General features: G+C 42.1%; 1 protein-coding gene across 1 annotated transcript; it reads right to left on the bottom strand.

Annotated features, from left to right (window-relative positions):
- Nucleotides 1-223: 223 nt before the first annotated feature.
- On the bottom strand, nt 224-14,723 carry rbm38.L (RNA binding motif protein 38 L homeolog). Its single transcript, NM_001089144.1, is given in 4 exon segments — nt 224-947; nt 8,628-8,682; nt 9,574-9,697; nt 14,247-14,723. Coding segments are annotated over 4 exon segments (645 nt in total). The 5' UTR covers nt 14,415-14,723; the 3' UTR covers nt 224-649.
- Between the last annotated feature and the right edge of the window lie 3,950 nt (nt 14,724-18,673).

The following is an 18,673-nucleotide window of genomic DNA, read 5'->3' as shown; positions in this document are numbered from 1 at the left end:
TCCTGTGCCGGACGAACCAGCGCCGATAGGTTTTTTTTTTTTTCCCCTCCCAAGTCCGCCAAATTGCATATTGAAAATAGTCAGCAAATTAAGAAAAAAAAAAAAAAAAAAAAAATTAGAATACAATAATTTAGGGAGGTGGGTGCTTGCTTGACAGTCGGTCAACAATTCACAGCTCAGGTGAAAAATAGGGGGTTCGAGGTTTTTTTTTTTTTTTTTTCACAATAAATATTCAAAAAAAAAAAAAGAAGTTATTTCTTTAAGGCATCGCTGAGTATCAGTTTTTATCCCCGTCCCCAAAATAATAATAATATTGATGATTTCGGTGTTCAGAGTACCTTATAAAGATCCTTGTGTTTTTTTTTGAAAGTTTTTATTGAATTTTTTGCAGAGTTGAGGCAAAGAGTTAGTGGCGCCCAGTTTTATTCTTCTGCAGCCAACAAGCTTCTCCTCTTGCCTGGAATCCGCCAAAGAAATCCATGACCTTGATATTGCCTGAAACAGAACTGAAAGCTGGGATCCACAGAACTTGACTGCAGCATTTTCTTACTGTGTTATTAGCAACACTTTCCCATCTGGTATTATTATTGTTGTTACATTTCTCCCCATCCATGGCTAGGGGCAACGAGGAATCTAGTGTCTGAGCTTTTTACTGCATCCGGTCAGGCTGGAGCTGTTGAGGCTGGTATTGGATGTACGCTGTGGGAGGAGCTCCGGTGGTGGTGGAAAGTGGCTGTTGGACTGGGCTAGTATATCCATAGCCCATGTATCCGGTGGCCGGCGAGGCTGCATAGGGATACTGTTCATAGGCCGCAGTGGTGTAATGGGTGTAGGCTTGAGTAGCAGCATTGTAGTCAATATATGGAGACTGCAGGGAAGGGATCGGCGTTGGGATGACCATGCTTGGCTGGACGATGGTGGGTGGGTAGATATACTGTGGTGTCAGCCTAGGGAACAAAGCAAAAGACACATTTTCATCAGTGTTTTGGGTTTTTTTGGGTTTAAAAATGGAGGACTTAATTCCGTGCCAAAGTGACTTCTCCTACTGCTATGTTGCACTGGAACCATTAAAGGAACAGTAGCACCTAAAAATGAAAGGTTTGTAAAGCAACGACAATTTAATGCAGTGTTGTCCTGCACTGGTAAAAGCTGTGTGTTTACTTCAGGAAGACTACTATAGTTTATATAGACAAGCGGCTGTGTAGCCATAGGGGCAGCCATTCAAGCACAGGATACACAGTAGATAACAGGTAAGTTCTGAAGAATCCTATTGTATACTACAGCATTTACCCATTATCTGCTGTGTATTCCGTTTCTTTTCTCCCTTTTCAGCTTTGAATGGCTGCCCCCATGGCTACACAGCAGCTTGTTTATAAAAACTATAGTAGTACTTATCTGTTATTTACTGTGTATAATGTGCTTGAATGGCTGCCCCCATGGCTACACAGCAGCTTGTTTATATAAACCATAGTAGACTTTCTGAACCAAACGCACAGCTTTTACCAGTGTAGGACAACACTACATTATATTGTAATTTCTTTAAAACACATTTTTTTAGGTTTTTTCACTGTTCCTTTAAGGGGCAGTAGTAAAGTTATGGGATCTGTTATCTGGAAACCCGGTATCCAGAAAATTGCAAATTACCACAGACTCCATTTTATCCAATCAATCTGAATTTTTAAAAAATGATTTCCTTTTTCTCTAATAATAAAACAGTACCTTGTACTTGGTCCCAACTAAGATATAATTAATCCTTATGGTTTACATGATTTTCTAGTAGACTTAAGGTATGAAGATCCAAAATTATAGAAAGCATAGGTGAAGGCATTTAGCTATGTAGAGCAAACGCTCTTCTTTTCCATGGGGTGTTGGAGCTCAACAGCAGCACCGAGCTTCAACACCCCTCTAAATCATTCATACAAAATATTCAAATGCCTTTATCTCCCATGTTTTTCAAAGTGATGCAGATTACTAAAAATACTATAACAAACAGCAAAGCACTTCGGTCTTGGCTTTATGTCCTTTTATGACTTAAGTTATTACCATGATTTTGAACTTAAATTAAAATGACCCCATCACATATCCTATTTGAGAGCCCAACACGACTTTTCGATCCCAAACTGGTTCAGATGGTAAAATCATTGATTCTAGAACTATGTTCATTATAAAAAGTCAGTAGGGGCATTGGCCTGGTGAATCCATCAGCAATGGTCTGACATAGCAGGCGGCCAATAGAAACTAGCACTGGGATTTATATATTAAATATTTTGGGTCTTACTATTCTTCTCAAAGAAATAGCAAGTAGAAAAGGCTTTATAGCTGTCCAACTTGTGCCCCAATCTAAATGACCAGCCTACAGGCCAAATGGACAGCCGCAGTACAAGTGCTACATACAGTATTTACAATACAGTCATCGCTTTTGTTTGGTTTATTCAGGCCGCTCATCTGTCGACGCACAATGCATTGGCCAACGTTGTAGGCAATCAATGAACTGACCTATATCCATTATACATAACTATAGATCATCTGGGTCCTGTCCATGGAATGCTTCAATATAATTCCATCAGTCTGTAAATGGCCAGTCTGATCTGACTTCAGACAGATTACATTAACCCCAACACCTATTACAATACTGAAGCACAACACAATGGAATGTACAGCCCATATAACAGCAGTGACCTAAACTTGGAGTAGAATTATTTACAGGCACCAGAATGATGGGCCAGAGCTACAGCACCAGCGCATGGGCAGAATTAAGATACAGGCATGGACAGGTCCATTTATCAATATATCTAGGGGTTGTAAGTCCATTTATCAGGCGAGATAAACATCAGGAGAAGAGAAGCGGAGAGCATGTTTGTCGGAGAGACAGTAGGGAACAACCTCCTTCAGAATATCAGGAGCATTTATAATGGCAGACGCAGCACACTAGAACACCGAGTTAGAGAAGGTGACCTGTTAAATGTTGCATTCTGGGCTTTGGGAGCTGAAGCTCAAAAGCAGCTGGAGTGTAGCAGTTGGACAGCCTTGATTTATGTATATATTTTTTCCTTCCAGTTGGGGGCCCCGGGCTTTCTGCACTGCCCCCTTGAACACCCCCGTCTTCCTCCCAATTGTTCTTCACTTTGTACCTTTCATTTATTATTTTGTTGCTCTGCCAACGGCTGAGGTTAAGTGGAAACTAAGGCTGGTCCTGTCCAAACAATACAGGCTCTCCCTAATCTCTCTCTAACCCCTTCGCTGCCGAAGGAGAGTGCAGAAACGGAAACGTGAATGACTTTTCCATGGTTACAAAGGAAACAGGGCTGTAGAACTTTAAAATGATTCGGTCATTTTAATTTCTAAACTAAAAGGTTTACACTGAAAATAATTCACTCTACAATATAAAATAGAATTCCTGAACCAGCAAGTGAATTTTTTTTTTTTTTTTTTTGTAATATTGGTGAGTAGGTCATTTTGCCTGGTCATGTGTTTTTAGAAAGAGCCAGCACTTAAGGATGGAACTGCTTTCTGGCAGGCTGTTGTTTCTTCTACTCAAAGTAACTGAATGCGTCTCAGTGGGACCTGGATTTTATTATTGAGTGTTGTTCTTATGGTGGCCATACACTATAAGATCCGCTCGTTTGGCAAGGTCGCCAAACGAGCGGATCTTAACCCGATATGCCCACTAACGGATGGGCAATATCGGATTACAATTCTAGGAATGGGCTCCGACGGGTTGCAGGACGGCATCAACTAGCCGATGCAGTCCTGGATCATACAAAAAAAAAGAATCAAACTTGACCGATCGATATCTGGACGATTTTTGGCCTGATATAGATTGGAAGGACCCGTCGGGAGCCCCCACACATGGACATATAAACTGCCGAATCGGTCTAAAAGGACCGATATCGGCAGCTTTAATCTGCACGTGTATGGCCACCTTTAGATCCACCAGGCAGCTGTTATCTTGTGTTACGGAGCGGTTATCTGGTTACCTTCCCATTGTTCTGTTAGGCTGCTGGGGGGAAAGGGAGGGGGTGATATCACTCCAAAGCACAAGTCACATGACTGGGGGCAGCTGGGAAACTGACAATATGTCTATTCCCATGTCAGACTTCAAAATTAAATATAAAAAAAAAAAATAAAAAAAATCTGTTTGCGCTTTTGAGAAATTGATTTCAGTGCATAATTCTACTGAAGCAGCATTATTAACTTTTTTGGAAAAAACAAAAACTTTTTTCCCCCATGACAGTATCCCTTTAACAGAAGTCAGAGCATGAGAAATGACAGGAGGCTTGTGTGGAATGTTGGGCAACAACTAGTGCAAGACACACGCATTTTCATGGATCGCTGGATCCAGAATAGGTGGGGTAGATTAGTAGCTCATGGCAGATCACAAATGGATGGGACAGGGTTAAGGTTGCCTCCTGGCTAGTATTTTACCGGCCTCGCCGGTAAAAATTATGGTTGATCCCAATGTTATTAATAGGGAAAAAAGATAAATATATAGAAAGGCCGGTATTTTTTTTTTTCCAGAAAAGGTGGCAACCCTAGACAGGATGTACCATGGGGACAAAGTGAGCACCTTTTGGTGTGTGCGATACTAGTGCCCCTCCTTATCCAGCTCAGACTCACACAGGGGGTACAGATACAGAGCTGCCTGCTATAGTGTCACTTTCACACGTCCCTTGCTACAGCTGTGCCACTAAACATTTAGAGCCCCCAAGTGCAGACGTCCCTGCTGGAGACTCCAGGCAGAAGCATTAAGTCTCGTTTGCATATCAGGGGCAGCAAGGAGGGGGTGAGGCAGCTCTTTCTGCATCCCGGGCTAATTGGCACCAGTTACTACACCAGGGTGCGGATAGTGACTCTATTGTTAGTGCAGGAATACAATGCTGGGTGGGATGCAGAAGCAGGGAGGGAGTTGCACTCCTAATGCACGGGGTGGGCTGTTATTTATTGTAACCCACAGCAAAGTGGCATGTATCAGAGTCTACTACTAACTGTTATATTGTTTCAGTATTCCTTTAATGCAGTGATCCCCGACCAGTAGCTCAACATGTTGCTCACCAACCCCACGGATGTTGCTCCCAGTGGCCTCAAAGCAGGTGTTTATTTTTCAACAAGTTTTGGTTATATAAAAACCAGGTGCACTGCCAAACAGAGTCTCACTGTAGGCTGACAATCCACATAGGGGCTACCAAATGGCCAATCACAACACTTAATTGGAACCCCAACAACATTTTTCATGCTAGTGTTGCTCCCCAACTCCTTTTACTTCTAAATGTTGCTCATGGGTTCAAGAGGTTGGGGATCCCTGCTTTAATGTATAGAAAAAGGTCAGTAAAAGACAACGGCATCCCACAGGCTGGTTTCCAGACACTCAGCTGTACCGCAAACAGGAAGAGACACACACCGATCTGGTCACGTGGCTGTGAGTTCCACGCAGAAGTCGCTCTTCTTCTAGTAACCAAGAGTGAGAATGTACTTTCTAAAGGATCCCACGAGTGCTGGGCAGCTCAGAGAGGAAGAATAGAAGGGAAGCCTGGGGAAGTCGTTGAGCAAGACGTCTAGGTTAGGAGCAAGCAACGAAACAAAAAAAACCAAAAAAAAAAAAAAACCCCACACACAAACCTACTGCTCATGAGGTTAAAAGCCTCATTTGCCTACTGAACAATTTTTTCCCCATGCTGCCTGGGTTCCCTCTCACAGGGGACCTTAAGCTTATGGTAGACAGGGGCTTAAATCCTCAGGCTAAGAATCAGCACCTACACAGGCAGTAGCCTCTTTCTGTTTGCACCCAGAACCATTGTATTGGCTCGGGTGCAAGCACACTTAAGCCGATTTCGGATTGAGAATCCAAACTATCTTAATTCTAAGTCAAAATCAGCCGAATGTGTCTGCACCCAGAACCATTATATCGGCTCAGGTGCAAACAGGAAGAGGCTATTGCCTGCATAGGGCCTGCAGATTTCAGCCAACACTTTTGGGGACTTTAACAAGCCCCAGCCAAGTCTGCTTACACAACACACACGGCCTCATCCGACCCATCCTGTTAGGGTAACAGGAACTGTTTATTCTTCATATAACAAAAGAAAATTTCAGCTTGGGAACCAGAGAAATGTGCCAATTACACCTTGATCAGATAAAAAAAATAATAAGGAGTATTTAGCCTAAAAAAGGAAAGGCGTTATTTACTTGGTGGTGCCAGAAGTTAGGCACCCTCAAGTGATTGTATCTACTTACCTCACACCCTGTGCCGGTGCTCCTATCAGCAGAAAACTGCACCAGTTTGGGATTATACCAGTGAGCATCACAGAGCTATTGACACATGCACAGTAGAAAGAAATAGCCAACTTCTTTATTAAAGGTCATCTTTTCGCTCTACTGCACAACCATGCAAGAAAAAAAAAAAAGACAGTAGAGGATCGCTCCATGGTGCTCGCTGGAATAACCCCCGGGTCGGTGCACTTTTCTGCTGATAGGAGCACCAGTCCAGGGTGTCAGGTAGGGTTGCCATCTGACAAGTATTTTACTGGCCGGGTTGGTAAAATGATGGTTGATCCCAAAGTTATTAATAGGGAAAAAAAGATAAATATACAGGAGGCCGGTATTTTTTTCCAGAAAAGATGGCAACCCTAGTGTCAGGTAAGTAAATAGAATAATTTCTGATGCCTAACTTTTGGCACTCCCAAGTAAATACAGCCTTTCATTCTCCTTTATTGGTCTCAGTACCAGGGTGACACAAGGACTCACATAGAATAAAAAGAAAGCAATGGGAAGGGGGGCAAAAGGTAAGGCATTCACCCCACCCTTTGCATACAACAATCTGTTTTGCATACGTTACAAAAATATTCAAATTATGGATCATTTAAGGGGAAGTGACACTAAACAGTGAAATCTGTCAGTTAATTCAGACCGGTTCTTCCCCCTGCACCATACTCAGATCTATCTGTACACACCCACACACATGGAAAACTGCCCATACACAGGGCTATAACAGTTGCCAAGGACTTCATGGTTGAGGTGTGGTCTTGGTCCAGCCAGTATCTATAGGCCACTATGATTTAATAATTAGCCCATAACTTCTTCAAACCCAGGGATCCCATAAAAACAAACATGAAGTCAGCACTAAGCTGGAAAATCATCCAAAAGATGGGTGAATGTTTCACCATAGTCAATACAACTTCTGTGCCACTGGGACAGAATTATCTGTTATACAGATAGCTAGAATCTCAGCCATAAAGCAGGACAGGACTGCTGCTTACTATGGGGATCAGATAGGATCTGTGCAGCCACTGGGACAGAATGCTCTGTTATACAGATAGCTAGAATCTCAGCCATAAAGCAGGGCAGGACTGCTGCTTACAATGGGGATCAGATAGGATCTGTGTAGCCACTGGGACAGAATGCTCTGTTATACAGATAGCTAGAATCTCAGCTGCCATAAAGCAGGGCAGGACTGCTGCTTACAATGGTGATCAGGTGCAGCCACTGGGACAGAATGCTCTGTAATACAGATAGCTAGAATCTCAACTGCCATAAAGCAGGGAAGGACTGCTGCTTCTAAGGGGGGATCAGATCGGATCTGTGAATCCACTGGGACAGAATGCTCTGTTATACAGATAGCTAGAATCTCAGCCATAAAGCAGGACAGGACTGCTGCTTACAATGGGGATCATATAGGATCTGTGCAGTCATTGGGACAGAATGCTCAGTTAACCCTGAAGCTTCTGGCAAAATGTAGGTGGATGATCACATGGGGCAGGTGCAAGGGTTAAGTGGAAGCTTTGTTAGGACATTCAGTGTCCCACTCCCCTCGTGCTTTCTAGAACAGCTGCTGACTAATTAAAAGGACGTTTCTAGTGTTGTGGAGAGAAAAGAATAAAGGGAGGGTGCTGGGAGTGGGGGACGCTGTATACAAAAGGCCAGACAATAGGCTTCTATACAAGTGAGCCAGAGACCTCGCACAACATCTGTCTGATAGCACTTCCAACGGCTCAGTCATGCTAGCTGGGCCTCTAGGGTTGGGTACTGCCAAGAGACCATAATTCAAAGGGGAGGGGGAGGGGTATGCACAACATCTTTTATACAGCTATACAGTCTCTCTCTAAAGCACCATTATATATTCTCTCAGGGGTCGTAGAATATAGTGACAAAAAGGTCTAGTAGCCCATAGCAACCAGCCAACACCATTTATGGGAAACCTGCTTAAAAGCAAACATCTAATTAAAATACATATTAAAACACACAAAGACCAATTGCAAGTTTCTAAGTTCATATTCAAGATACCAACAGTTAAATCGCAAATAAATATTAGCAAATGATAGCATAAAAAATAAAATCGCATAATAAAGATATTTCTCCTGGGAAAAAAAAAAAAAAAGACACCAAGCCCTGAGACTCTCCTGTAATGGCTTTAGTGTAGTACTAGATTGCTGAAAGGGGAGTGGAAGGTTGGAACTCGTTTCCAGCAGAAGAAAAAGCAATAAACAGTAAAAATAATAACATCTGGGAATTATAAGAAAAAACACAAATCACTAATTGGTTGAGAAAAGCAGATAAAGAATGTTACCATCTAAATCACTTGATGACCAACCAGTCTATTTTTGAAAAGGAGAATTTAAGAGTAGTTGTGCACTTACCCAAATGGTCGCTGGATGAAGGCTGGGTGTAACTGCTGGACTCCTATAGTAAATGCTGCAAAAGGAAGAGGCATAGAGAGATATTTAATAAACATACAAATACCTTGGTGGTGCTTGGGGCAAAAAGAAATACAGTTTTATTGTTATCTCTCTGTACAGGCTATGAGCAAACTTAGGAGCTGTTCCTGCTGAATTATGCTTAGTACAGGGGAATATCTATGCTGCCATAGTTTAATTATATCTCTCTGTACAGACTATGAGCAAATTTATGGGGCTGTTCCTGATGAATTGTGCTTAGTACAGGGGAATACTTATGCTGCCATAGTTTAATGGCATCTCTCTGTACGGGCTATGAGCAAACTTATGGGGCTGTTCCTGCTGAATTGTGCTTAGTACAGGGGAATACCTATGCTGCCATAGTTTTATGGTATCTCTGTGAATAGACAATGAGCAAACTTAGGGGCTGTTCCCAGCGCCGATCCGCGCCTTTATGCCGCCTGAGGCGGCCTTCCGTTGCCGCCCCGACCCCTCCTCACGGCGCTCACATTTTCTGCGCAGGAGGGGGTCGGGGCGCTGCACGACGCTAGTGCAGAGAGCGCGTTTGCGCTCTCTGCACTAGAAGAGCCGAATTTCCGGGTTGAAAACCGGAAATTCGGCTCTTAGTTACCAGGAGCGGCATTTTTGCCGCCCCTGGTAACCAGGGGGGCGCTGCCGCCTGAGGCGAGTGTCTCAACTCGCCTCATTGGTGGAGCGCCCCTGGCTGTTCCTGCTGAACTGTGCTCTGTACAGGGAATACCTATGCTGCCATAGCTTTATGGTATCTCTGTATACAGAATATGAGCAAACTTAGGGGGCTGTTCCTGCTGAATTGTGCTTAGTTATACAACTCTCAGCATCTTACTACCTATATGGTATAGAGTTGGTGCAGAGAAAGCCTGGTTCTTACCGCTCTGCAGGTTCCTTGGCTTGGCTCCTAAGTACGCAAGGTTGACGTTAGCTTTGCGGCCATCAATAATGGGGTTTGGGTCTTTGCATGCTCTTTCTGCGGCAGCTCGGTCTGACATAGTCACCTGGAGTTAGAGAAACAGGTGTTTAATGAGACGTCTGTCACTGCACCTTATAACCCCTATAATAAGTAGGATTTCCATAAGCAACCAGTTAAACCTGTTGCCTTTGGTCCTTCTGAACAGAGTTTTAGCATTTGTATGTAATAAAGGAGAGCTGCCCCTAGTGACCAATTAGTATATCAATTGTTAACCGGCTTGTCATTTTCATTCAACTTCAGACTAAATGCTGCTGTGTTGCTATTATCCTACTGCTACTATAGGTGCTGCTGTGCCATTATCCCACTGCTACTATAGGTGCTGCTGTGCTATTATCCCACTGCTACTATAGGCGCTGCTATGCTATAATTCCACTGCTACTATAGGCGCTGCTGTGCTATTATTCCACTGCTACTATAGGCGCTGCTGTGCTATTATTCCACTGCTACTATAGGCGCTGCTGTGCTATTATTCCACTGCTACTATAGGTGCTGTTGTGCTATTATTCCACTGCTACTATAGGCGCTGCTGTGCTATTATTCCACTGCTACTATAGGCGCTGCTGTGCTATTATTCCACTGCTACTTTAGGCGCTGCTGTGCTATTATCCCACTGATACTATAGGTGCTGCTGTGCTATTATCCCCACTGCTAATATAGGCACTGCTGTGCCATTATCCCACTGCTACTATAGGTGCTGCTGTGCTAATATCCTCACATGCTGGCTCCCATGTACCAGTGAGTAAAGAGATGACTGATGAGTTATTGATCTCTTCCACACACTATGCTACTCATTGAAGCAGCAGCAATAAAAATCTCCAGCCTCTCATTTAGTCTGTCTTTTCAATGTCCAGGGTCGCTGACCCCAACAACTGGATAGCATTTCTAGTCACACCCTGGAGAAAACAGTAAACCAAATCATTCAGAAACTACAATGAAATTTAAAAAAAAAAAAAAAAAAAAAAAAAAAAATTATCCTTGGATTGCCTGCACTCAATCCAAGGATGAAGCCAGAGGTGCACAATCCAAATAGGGATAATACATGAACATAAGATCAGCACTCTCTGTAGTTTAGTGAAACTGTGTTGATTTATTTATCAAATATCACATCTTATCCGATAGATAGATAGATAGATAGAGCACCTCTGGGCTGGTACAGCAAGTCCAGTATATAAAAATTCCATTCCCTGGAATGGATCCCCTTACACAGCAGTTTAGGATAGAAAATCCCTCTCTAGTGTGTCTCCTTGGGATGTAATTGTTACATGGGAGAATAACAGGGCAGGGAAAGAAATAAAGATGAGAGATGAAACAACGTAACAACCAGAAACATTCATACTATTACTCCTTAAAGAGGTAGAACTGTTGATATGATGTAGCCCAATGCTGTCTAGTGTGTGGCCCTTTAGTTGCTGTAAACTTCCATAAATGTTACTCTCAACACAAGGGACATTAAACCACTTAATATGGCAATTCCCAGCTAGACCTGCCATAATAATTTGCCTATCTGAAAGCCCTTTTTTTTCCCAATGACAAAGTCTGCAAACCCAGCCAGGCAACAGGGAAACCACAACGAGTTTGCAGCTTTCGGTAATGAAAGTGACACCTGCATATTCTGGAGACCCATTGTGACGTCACCAGTTAGTCAAATGAAATCTATTCCCATACCCTCTTTACGCTTCTTGCCTGCCGATGGAGGGAAGAGCTGCCGCTCTCTTGTTCTGAAACCCACCACAACAATTGGCAGATGCATCACTATAAACACAAGTAAAAGTAGATGTTTGAAACATCACTCCTTAAAGGGACCTTGTCCTTCAAAAGGAGCCCCTTATGCTAAATGACCATGGGGTAGAGTTCAGCCAATGTTGTGCAGCTGTCGCACTTAATTGCCCTGTCATGTCCTATTTGGTTGAAAGTGATAGAACTGAACATGCTTTCCTATATCCCTTTATAGGAGGCAGCACAAGGATTTATGAGCATTGTGAAGCCCCTTTAAAAAAAAAATGCCAGCTGATATTCCACCCCATGTGAAACCTCTCCTTTAAAGTGTACACAGTATGCTAGTTGCTTCTCATTCATGGCAAGTTCACTGCCAATGTCACATGACTATTGCTCAGCAAAGCAGCTGCTTTGTAAACAGAGGCAATAGGCTTATCCAGATCATGTGATCATAAACCCTGCCATGCACAGGAACAACATGGCTTCAGCCATGGAATATAGTTTCTCTAAAAATGTCAATTTTTTTTAGTAGCAGAAACTTGTTACTTATAGATCTGTAAATAGTGCTAGTGGCTCTTACAGATAATGCAATTTAACCTAAAGTAATAGTTGTTCCTTTAAAATAAAAATGTACCTATTTATAAGCTTTTTGGAACGAAGGAACAGCTGGTTGCCAAGAAAAACAAAACAATAGCATCCCATGACATGGAGGATAAGCATAATGGGAAACCTCTACTACTATCATCATCATCATCTTTTACTTATATAGAGCCAGCAAGTTATGCAATGTTTTTACATTAATCCATAATGAACGGGGGTCTTACAATAATTTACAAAAACAAGGGTTACAGACCAAGAATAGGATCAGGGGGCACTTCTTGCAAAAACTTACAATTCTAAGGTAAACAGAAGAGGAATGCCCTGGACATACAATAAGCTGTACAGTGTACAATTTTGCACCTCCTTCCCATATGTATAAATACAAATATACAGAGGAGGAATGTTCTGGGCATACAATAAGCTCTACCCTCATACTGTACTGTCTAAGAGAAACAATATGGCACCTCCTTCCTATATGTATAAATAAAAATATACAGAGGAGGAATGTTCTGGGCACACTAAGCTATACCCTCATACTGTACTGTCTAAGGGAATCAATATGGCATCTCCTTCCCATATGTATAAATACAAATATACAGAGAAGGAATGTTCTGGGCACACAATAAGCGATACCCTCATACTGTACTGTCTAAGGGAAACAATATGGCACCTCCTTCCCATATGTATAAATACAAATATACAGAGAAGGAATGTTCTGGGCACACAATAATCTATTCTATACCCACATACTGTACTGTCTAAGGGAAACAATGGGGATTTATTTCTTTATTTTCTGCTCTTACACTATAAATTACTACTATGATTTTTTTTTCTGCCGTCAAGCATCTGTATTTCTAAATACCGGCTTCTCCTCTGTCTTTATGGCCAAGAAAGTTGGGTGGAAGATGCGTCTTGCAAAACACAGTCCAAATATTATGATCACAAACATGTTTATCAAGGTACCTGTGTGTTTGCAAACAGAACCTTCCCCAACTGAATTCCAATATGTGGGGGTGGGAGATAGACAAGGTCTGGTTGGAGGCCTGCTGAAATGTCTGTGTTGCCATTATTTAACTTGTATCCCAGCATTGACACCTGCAGCCTCCCATACAGCTGATCAATAACCTTTACTAAAGGTTCTCTCATTCTCCCAAAGCTACTAATTCAAGCATTAGAGGGTTCTATATATCTGTAACCTTGTTATGAGCTAAGTGGGCCCAGCCTAAAGGCCAATTCGGGTCAGATTTGGGGTGAGTGTTTATTTGTACCCTGGCTACCCCTGGAACTATAGCAGGGTGACTGTTACCCCAATGTTTCTATATATCTGTAACCTTGTTATGAGCTAAGGGGGCCCAGTCTGAAGGCCAGTTAGGAGGAGATTTGGGGCAAGTGCTTAGGTGTGTCCTGGGTACCCCTGGAACTATAGTAGGGTGACTGTTAACCAATATTTCTATAGATCTGTCAAACTCTCAGGGTCCAAGGAACCGGAGATTGTCTCTCTCACTTGCTGTAATTAAATTGTATTGATTGTGTTGCACGGTTTGTTATAAGATAATATGTTGCACAATGCTTAGTTATATTATAGATATAAACGTAGTAGCCCAGGCTATAAAAAGACACCTTCATACAGTTTATACTTTTGCTCAAATATTTGATACTTAGCATTAAGCTGATTAATAAATATATAATAAAATATATTCTCCATTGAAGTCTCTAGCATGCAGTCTCTTCTTAGATGAATTAAACACATATATACACACATATACACATATACATATATATATATATATATATATATATATATATATATATATATATATACACATATATACATATATGTTTAATTTTACGTTACACATCTGCACATAAGCAGGGCCACTCGCAGTCTCCCCTCACAGACACAATGGGTTAAACTACGCTGATCATTCTACCAACTGCAGGTTTAGTAAACACAGCCCTGATAAATCTACCTTTCCACCTGCTGGTAAATAAAGCATTGGGAGAAACAATGTCTGGTGCCTCTGATCTTGTCGAACTACAAACCCCACAGCGAAGCCTATAGAGGATGCAGGGAATTGTAGAGTGGACCGGCAGAGGTTGCCAACCCCTAGGGCTGAGTTTTTGCTATTCTGGGCCTCTGTCTCAGAGAAGCAGAGACTCCATCCTTTGCAAGTTGTTTTTAACCCCCTCATTACACAGCCCAGTAGAGATATTTGAATACATCAATTCTCCTATTTAACCCCATCTCAAATACTTACAAAGCCGTATCCCCTCGACTTTGCCGTCTGTCTGTCCGTAATGACCACCGCCTCGTCAATATCCCCAAAAACCTCAAAATATTTACTGAGGGAGGCATCCGTTGTGTGATACGGGAGACCCCCTACAAAAATCTTGGTGAAAGTTGTGTCTTTTTGCACGGTGTGCATGGTCACAGGCAAATTCACCAGCCCTTATAAAAAAAACATCCAAATCTTCGCAGGCTGCCCCTCTAACTCCAGGGAATAGATACAAAACAGATACAAAAAAAATATTCTCTTTCTTTCGCTAAATCCTTATTTTATATAAAAATGTCGCAATGCTTCTATAATAAAATAAAAAGGGTGCCGGTTAAAGAGTGCCAGCAGTAGTGGGTAAAGAGGTAGTTAATGCAGAGCTGTGTAGCAGGTGGGAAGGTGCTAGAGAAACTCCATGCACCATCTGTTCTGGCCAGCGCTCTCTCTGGGTCTGAGCTGGCTCTGCTAATATGCTAAGAGGAGCATACTTCCCAAGCCTTTGTACTCAGCCACAGCCCCGCCCACCAGCCACAGAACACACCCCTCCCAGAACCTTCCCTTTGGAGGAGGGAGGTGCAAAAAAAATCCTCTAGCCTTCTGGGAGTTGTAGTTTTTAACTAAAGCCAGCAACAGACCTGAAAGAGAACTGACTTCTGCTACAATGTTTCAAGAGTCAGAACCAGAAAGGGACGGTATAAAAAAAAAATATCATCTAGCCTTCTGGGAGTTGTAGTTTTTAACTAAAGCCAGCAACAGAACTGGAAGAGAACTGACCTGCTACCATGTTTCAAGAGTCAGAACCAGGGAGCAGAAAGAGACGGTACAAAAAATAAAAAATCCAAAAAAAAAAATCATATAGCCTTCTGGGAGTTGTAGTTTTTAACTAAAGCCAGCAACAGAACTGCAAGAGAACTGACTTTTGCTACGTTTCAAGAGTCAGAACCAGAAAGGGACGGTACAAAAAAAAAAAAAAATCTAGATTCTGGGAGTTGTAGTTTTTAACTAAAGCCAGCAACAGACCTGGAAGAGAACTGACTTCTGCTACAATGTTTCAAGAGTCAGAACCAGAAAACAGAAAGGGATAAACAAACGCTGTTACTTTTAGTAGCAATTGCATGTGTAATGAATGGATTTTAGGCAGATGCTTACAATGATACTTTATTTATAACCTAATTTACCTGGTGCCTTTTTTTTCTTTCTAATTAAAAGGATTACAGTTCCCATCATTCATTGGGTGAGGATCATGGTAGTTATACTTGTAACTGCTGCAAGGCATGCTGCAGCTTAAAGTCGCTGTGTTGCAGCATTTTCTCAATAAAAGAACTGCCATTAGAGCAGGCTACAGATCGGTATCATTGGTTTCTATGGGATATGTCACACAGTTGCACAAATGACTTGTAACGCCTGGGCTGGGTGCCTTTAGAAATGGTTTCAGTATTACACATCAGAGTTGTCCCTTGTGGCCTCCCCCTTAAAGCGAAAGTAACAGTATATATAACTGCTCCCAGTGTGATAAGTATATAGGCGAAGATTTGGGGTCACACCTTGGCCAAAATGTATCTGCTGCTGTTGACGGAAGCATAGAGCGAGATTAACCCTTGATAGCCTTCCGCCAAATTTGCTGCTGATATACAAGTATTAACATTCTCAAGCAACTAGAGGAGATCACTCCTGCAGGTGCCACATTTCCCAGCATTCTCCATGGTTAGTGTCAGCGCCTTCAGCCTTCTAGTGGAAACAATAGAGCTAGGGGTGTAGCAACTGCTGGGAAGCTCTAGGGGCCCCAATGCTCTAGGGGCCTGGAAGATATAGGGGCAGGGAAGCTAAAGGGGCCTGGGAGGTATAGGGGCCTGGAAGGTATAGGGGCCCATAAACTATAGGGGCCTGGAAGTTATAAGGGCCTGGAAGGTATAGGGGCCCATAAGCTATAGGGGCCTGGAAGGTATAGCAGCAGGGCAGCTATAGGGGCCTGGAAGGTATAGGAACCCATAAGCTACAGGGGTGCAGATGGGTTAGGGGTGCTGAGTCATAAGCAATTTAAACTAACCACTGACTAACCACTAAGGGCAGAGACACACGTGAAGATTCGGGGAGATTAGTTGCCCAGCGACAAATCGCCTCTTCTTCAGGCGACTAATCTCCCCAAACTGCCTTCACCTGTAGAAGACGAGATTTGTCACTGGGCAACTAATCCCCCCCGAATCTCCACGTGTGTCTCTGCCCTAAGCGGTGGTTCTCCTTTTAGTTAATGTTTAGTATGTTATAGAATGGCCTTTTCTAATAGGGGTCACTGACCCCATCTAAAAACAAATGCTCACTATCGCTACATTTTATTACTCACCTTTCTATTCAGGCCTCTCCTATTCATATTCCAGTCTCTTATTCAAATCAATGCATGGTTGCTAGGGCAATTTGGACCCTAGCTACCAGATTGCTGAAATTGCAAACCGGAGAGCTGCTGAATAAAAAGCTAAATAAAATAAAAATGAAAACCAATTGCAAATTGTCTCAGAATATCACCATCTACATGATATTAAAAGTTAACTTAAAGGTGAATAACCCCTTTAATATGCTTACACAAACTGGACTACAATTCCCATGATGCCTTTTGGTCTTGCTGTTCTCAGCACAGGGGGACCTAAGGCTGGAAGGCTTACAGGGAGTCTGGACCTGCCTCAATTTGACTAAGAAATGTTTCCCATGTTTGCAAAACAAATACGCCTGAGCCAAAAACCCGCCACAGGCCACCGCCACTGAAATACACTTTGTTCTCGCAGTCTGAAGCTGCAAACAGTGTGCTGAGATATGGGGCTGATTTATGGCATTGAAGGGAGGCGGGGCTTGTTCCCCAGCAATCACTTAGGGAGAGGAATAACAGACTGCACTTGGCATATACAGCATATACAGTGATAGATTCCCCTTTCATATAATAGGGCAGGATTTGCATGAGCGAATGCTTTTAGTTTGCAATGATTTAGTGCCCCCTCCGTCTGTTTGTTTTGTGCCTTTTATCCTGGCAACAGGACCCACCATGTCTCCACAAATAACCTGTGGGTTTTCTATAACGGATTTAAATAAATCCCCTTGTTAGTAATCAAGGTACCAATATAATATAAAGATATGGGCATGCACACCAAATGATTAATCATATAAACCAGATAATTGTGCAGTAAAAAATTTTTTAATGTTTAAAACATAACGGTAATAAACAACATCAATTAATGAAGGTAAATATTCAGTAAATCAGCATACATACATACCACACCACTGGTAGTTTTGGTTAGATATAGAAAAGCGGATACACAGACCCCCAAAAAAGAGAACACCCCGACGTTTCGGCTTTCGCCTTTATCAAGGGGAATACCCCTTGATAAAGGCGAAAGCCGAAACGTCGGGGTGTTCTCTTTTTTGGGGGTCTGTGTATCCGCTTTTCTATATCTAACCAAAACTACCAGTGGTGTGGTATGTATGTATGCTGATTTACTGAATATTTACCTTCATTAATTGATGTTGTTTATTACCGTTATGTTTTAAACATTAAAAAATTTTTTACTGCACAATTATCTGGTTTATATGATTAATCATTTGGTGTGCATGCCCATATCTTTATATTATATATGCTATAAAAACTAATGGAGTTTTTAGGGCTTTTGCACCCGCAATCATTATTTTTGATTTATTGTTAGAGTGCCCTCCTCATCCCTATATTTAGTAATCAAGGTACCCCCAAATAATGCCAGTGCCACCCTGCCCCTCTCCACTCACACACTGTAGTACTGGAATCAATATGTCAACTCCCTCTCATATGTATAAATACAAATATACAGAGAAGGAATGTTCTGGGCACACAATAAGCTATACCCTTATACTGTACTGTCTAAGGGAAACAATATGGCATCTCCTTCCCATATGTATAAATACAAATATACAGAGAAGGAATGTTCTGGGCACACAATAAGCTATACCCTCATACTGTACTGTCTAAGGGAAACAATGTGGCATCTCCTTCCCATATGTATAAATACAAATATACAGAGAAGGAATGTTCTGGGCACACAATATCTATACCCTCATACTGTATTGTCTAAGGGAAAAAATATGGCACCTCCTTCCCATATGTATAAATACAAATATACAGAGAAGGAATGTTCTGGGCACACAATAAGCTATACCCTCATACTGTACTGTCTAAGGGAAACAATATGGCACCTCCTTCCCATATGTATAAATACAAATATACAGAGAAGGAATGTTCTGGGCACACAATAAGCTATACCCTCATACTGTACTGTCTAAGGGAAACAATATGGCATCTCCTTCCCATATGTATAAATACAAATATACAGAGAAGGAATGTTCTGGGCACACAATAAGCTATACCCTCATACTGTATTGTCTAAGGGAAACAATAT

The sequence above is a fragment of the Xenopus laevis genome, chromosome 9_10L (assembly GCF_017654675.1).
Source record: "Xenopus laevis strain J_2021 chromosome 9_10L, Xenopus_laevis_v10.1, whole genome shotgun sequence".
NCBI classification, from domain to species: domain Eukaryota; kingdom Metazoa; phylum Chordata; class Amphibia; order Anura; family Pipidae; genus Xenopus; species Xenopus laevis.
The sequence above is the reverse complement of the archived record's forward strand: the minus strand, read 5'-3'. Positions and strand labels throughout refer to the sequence as shown.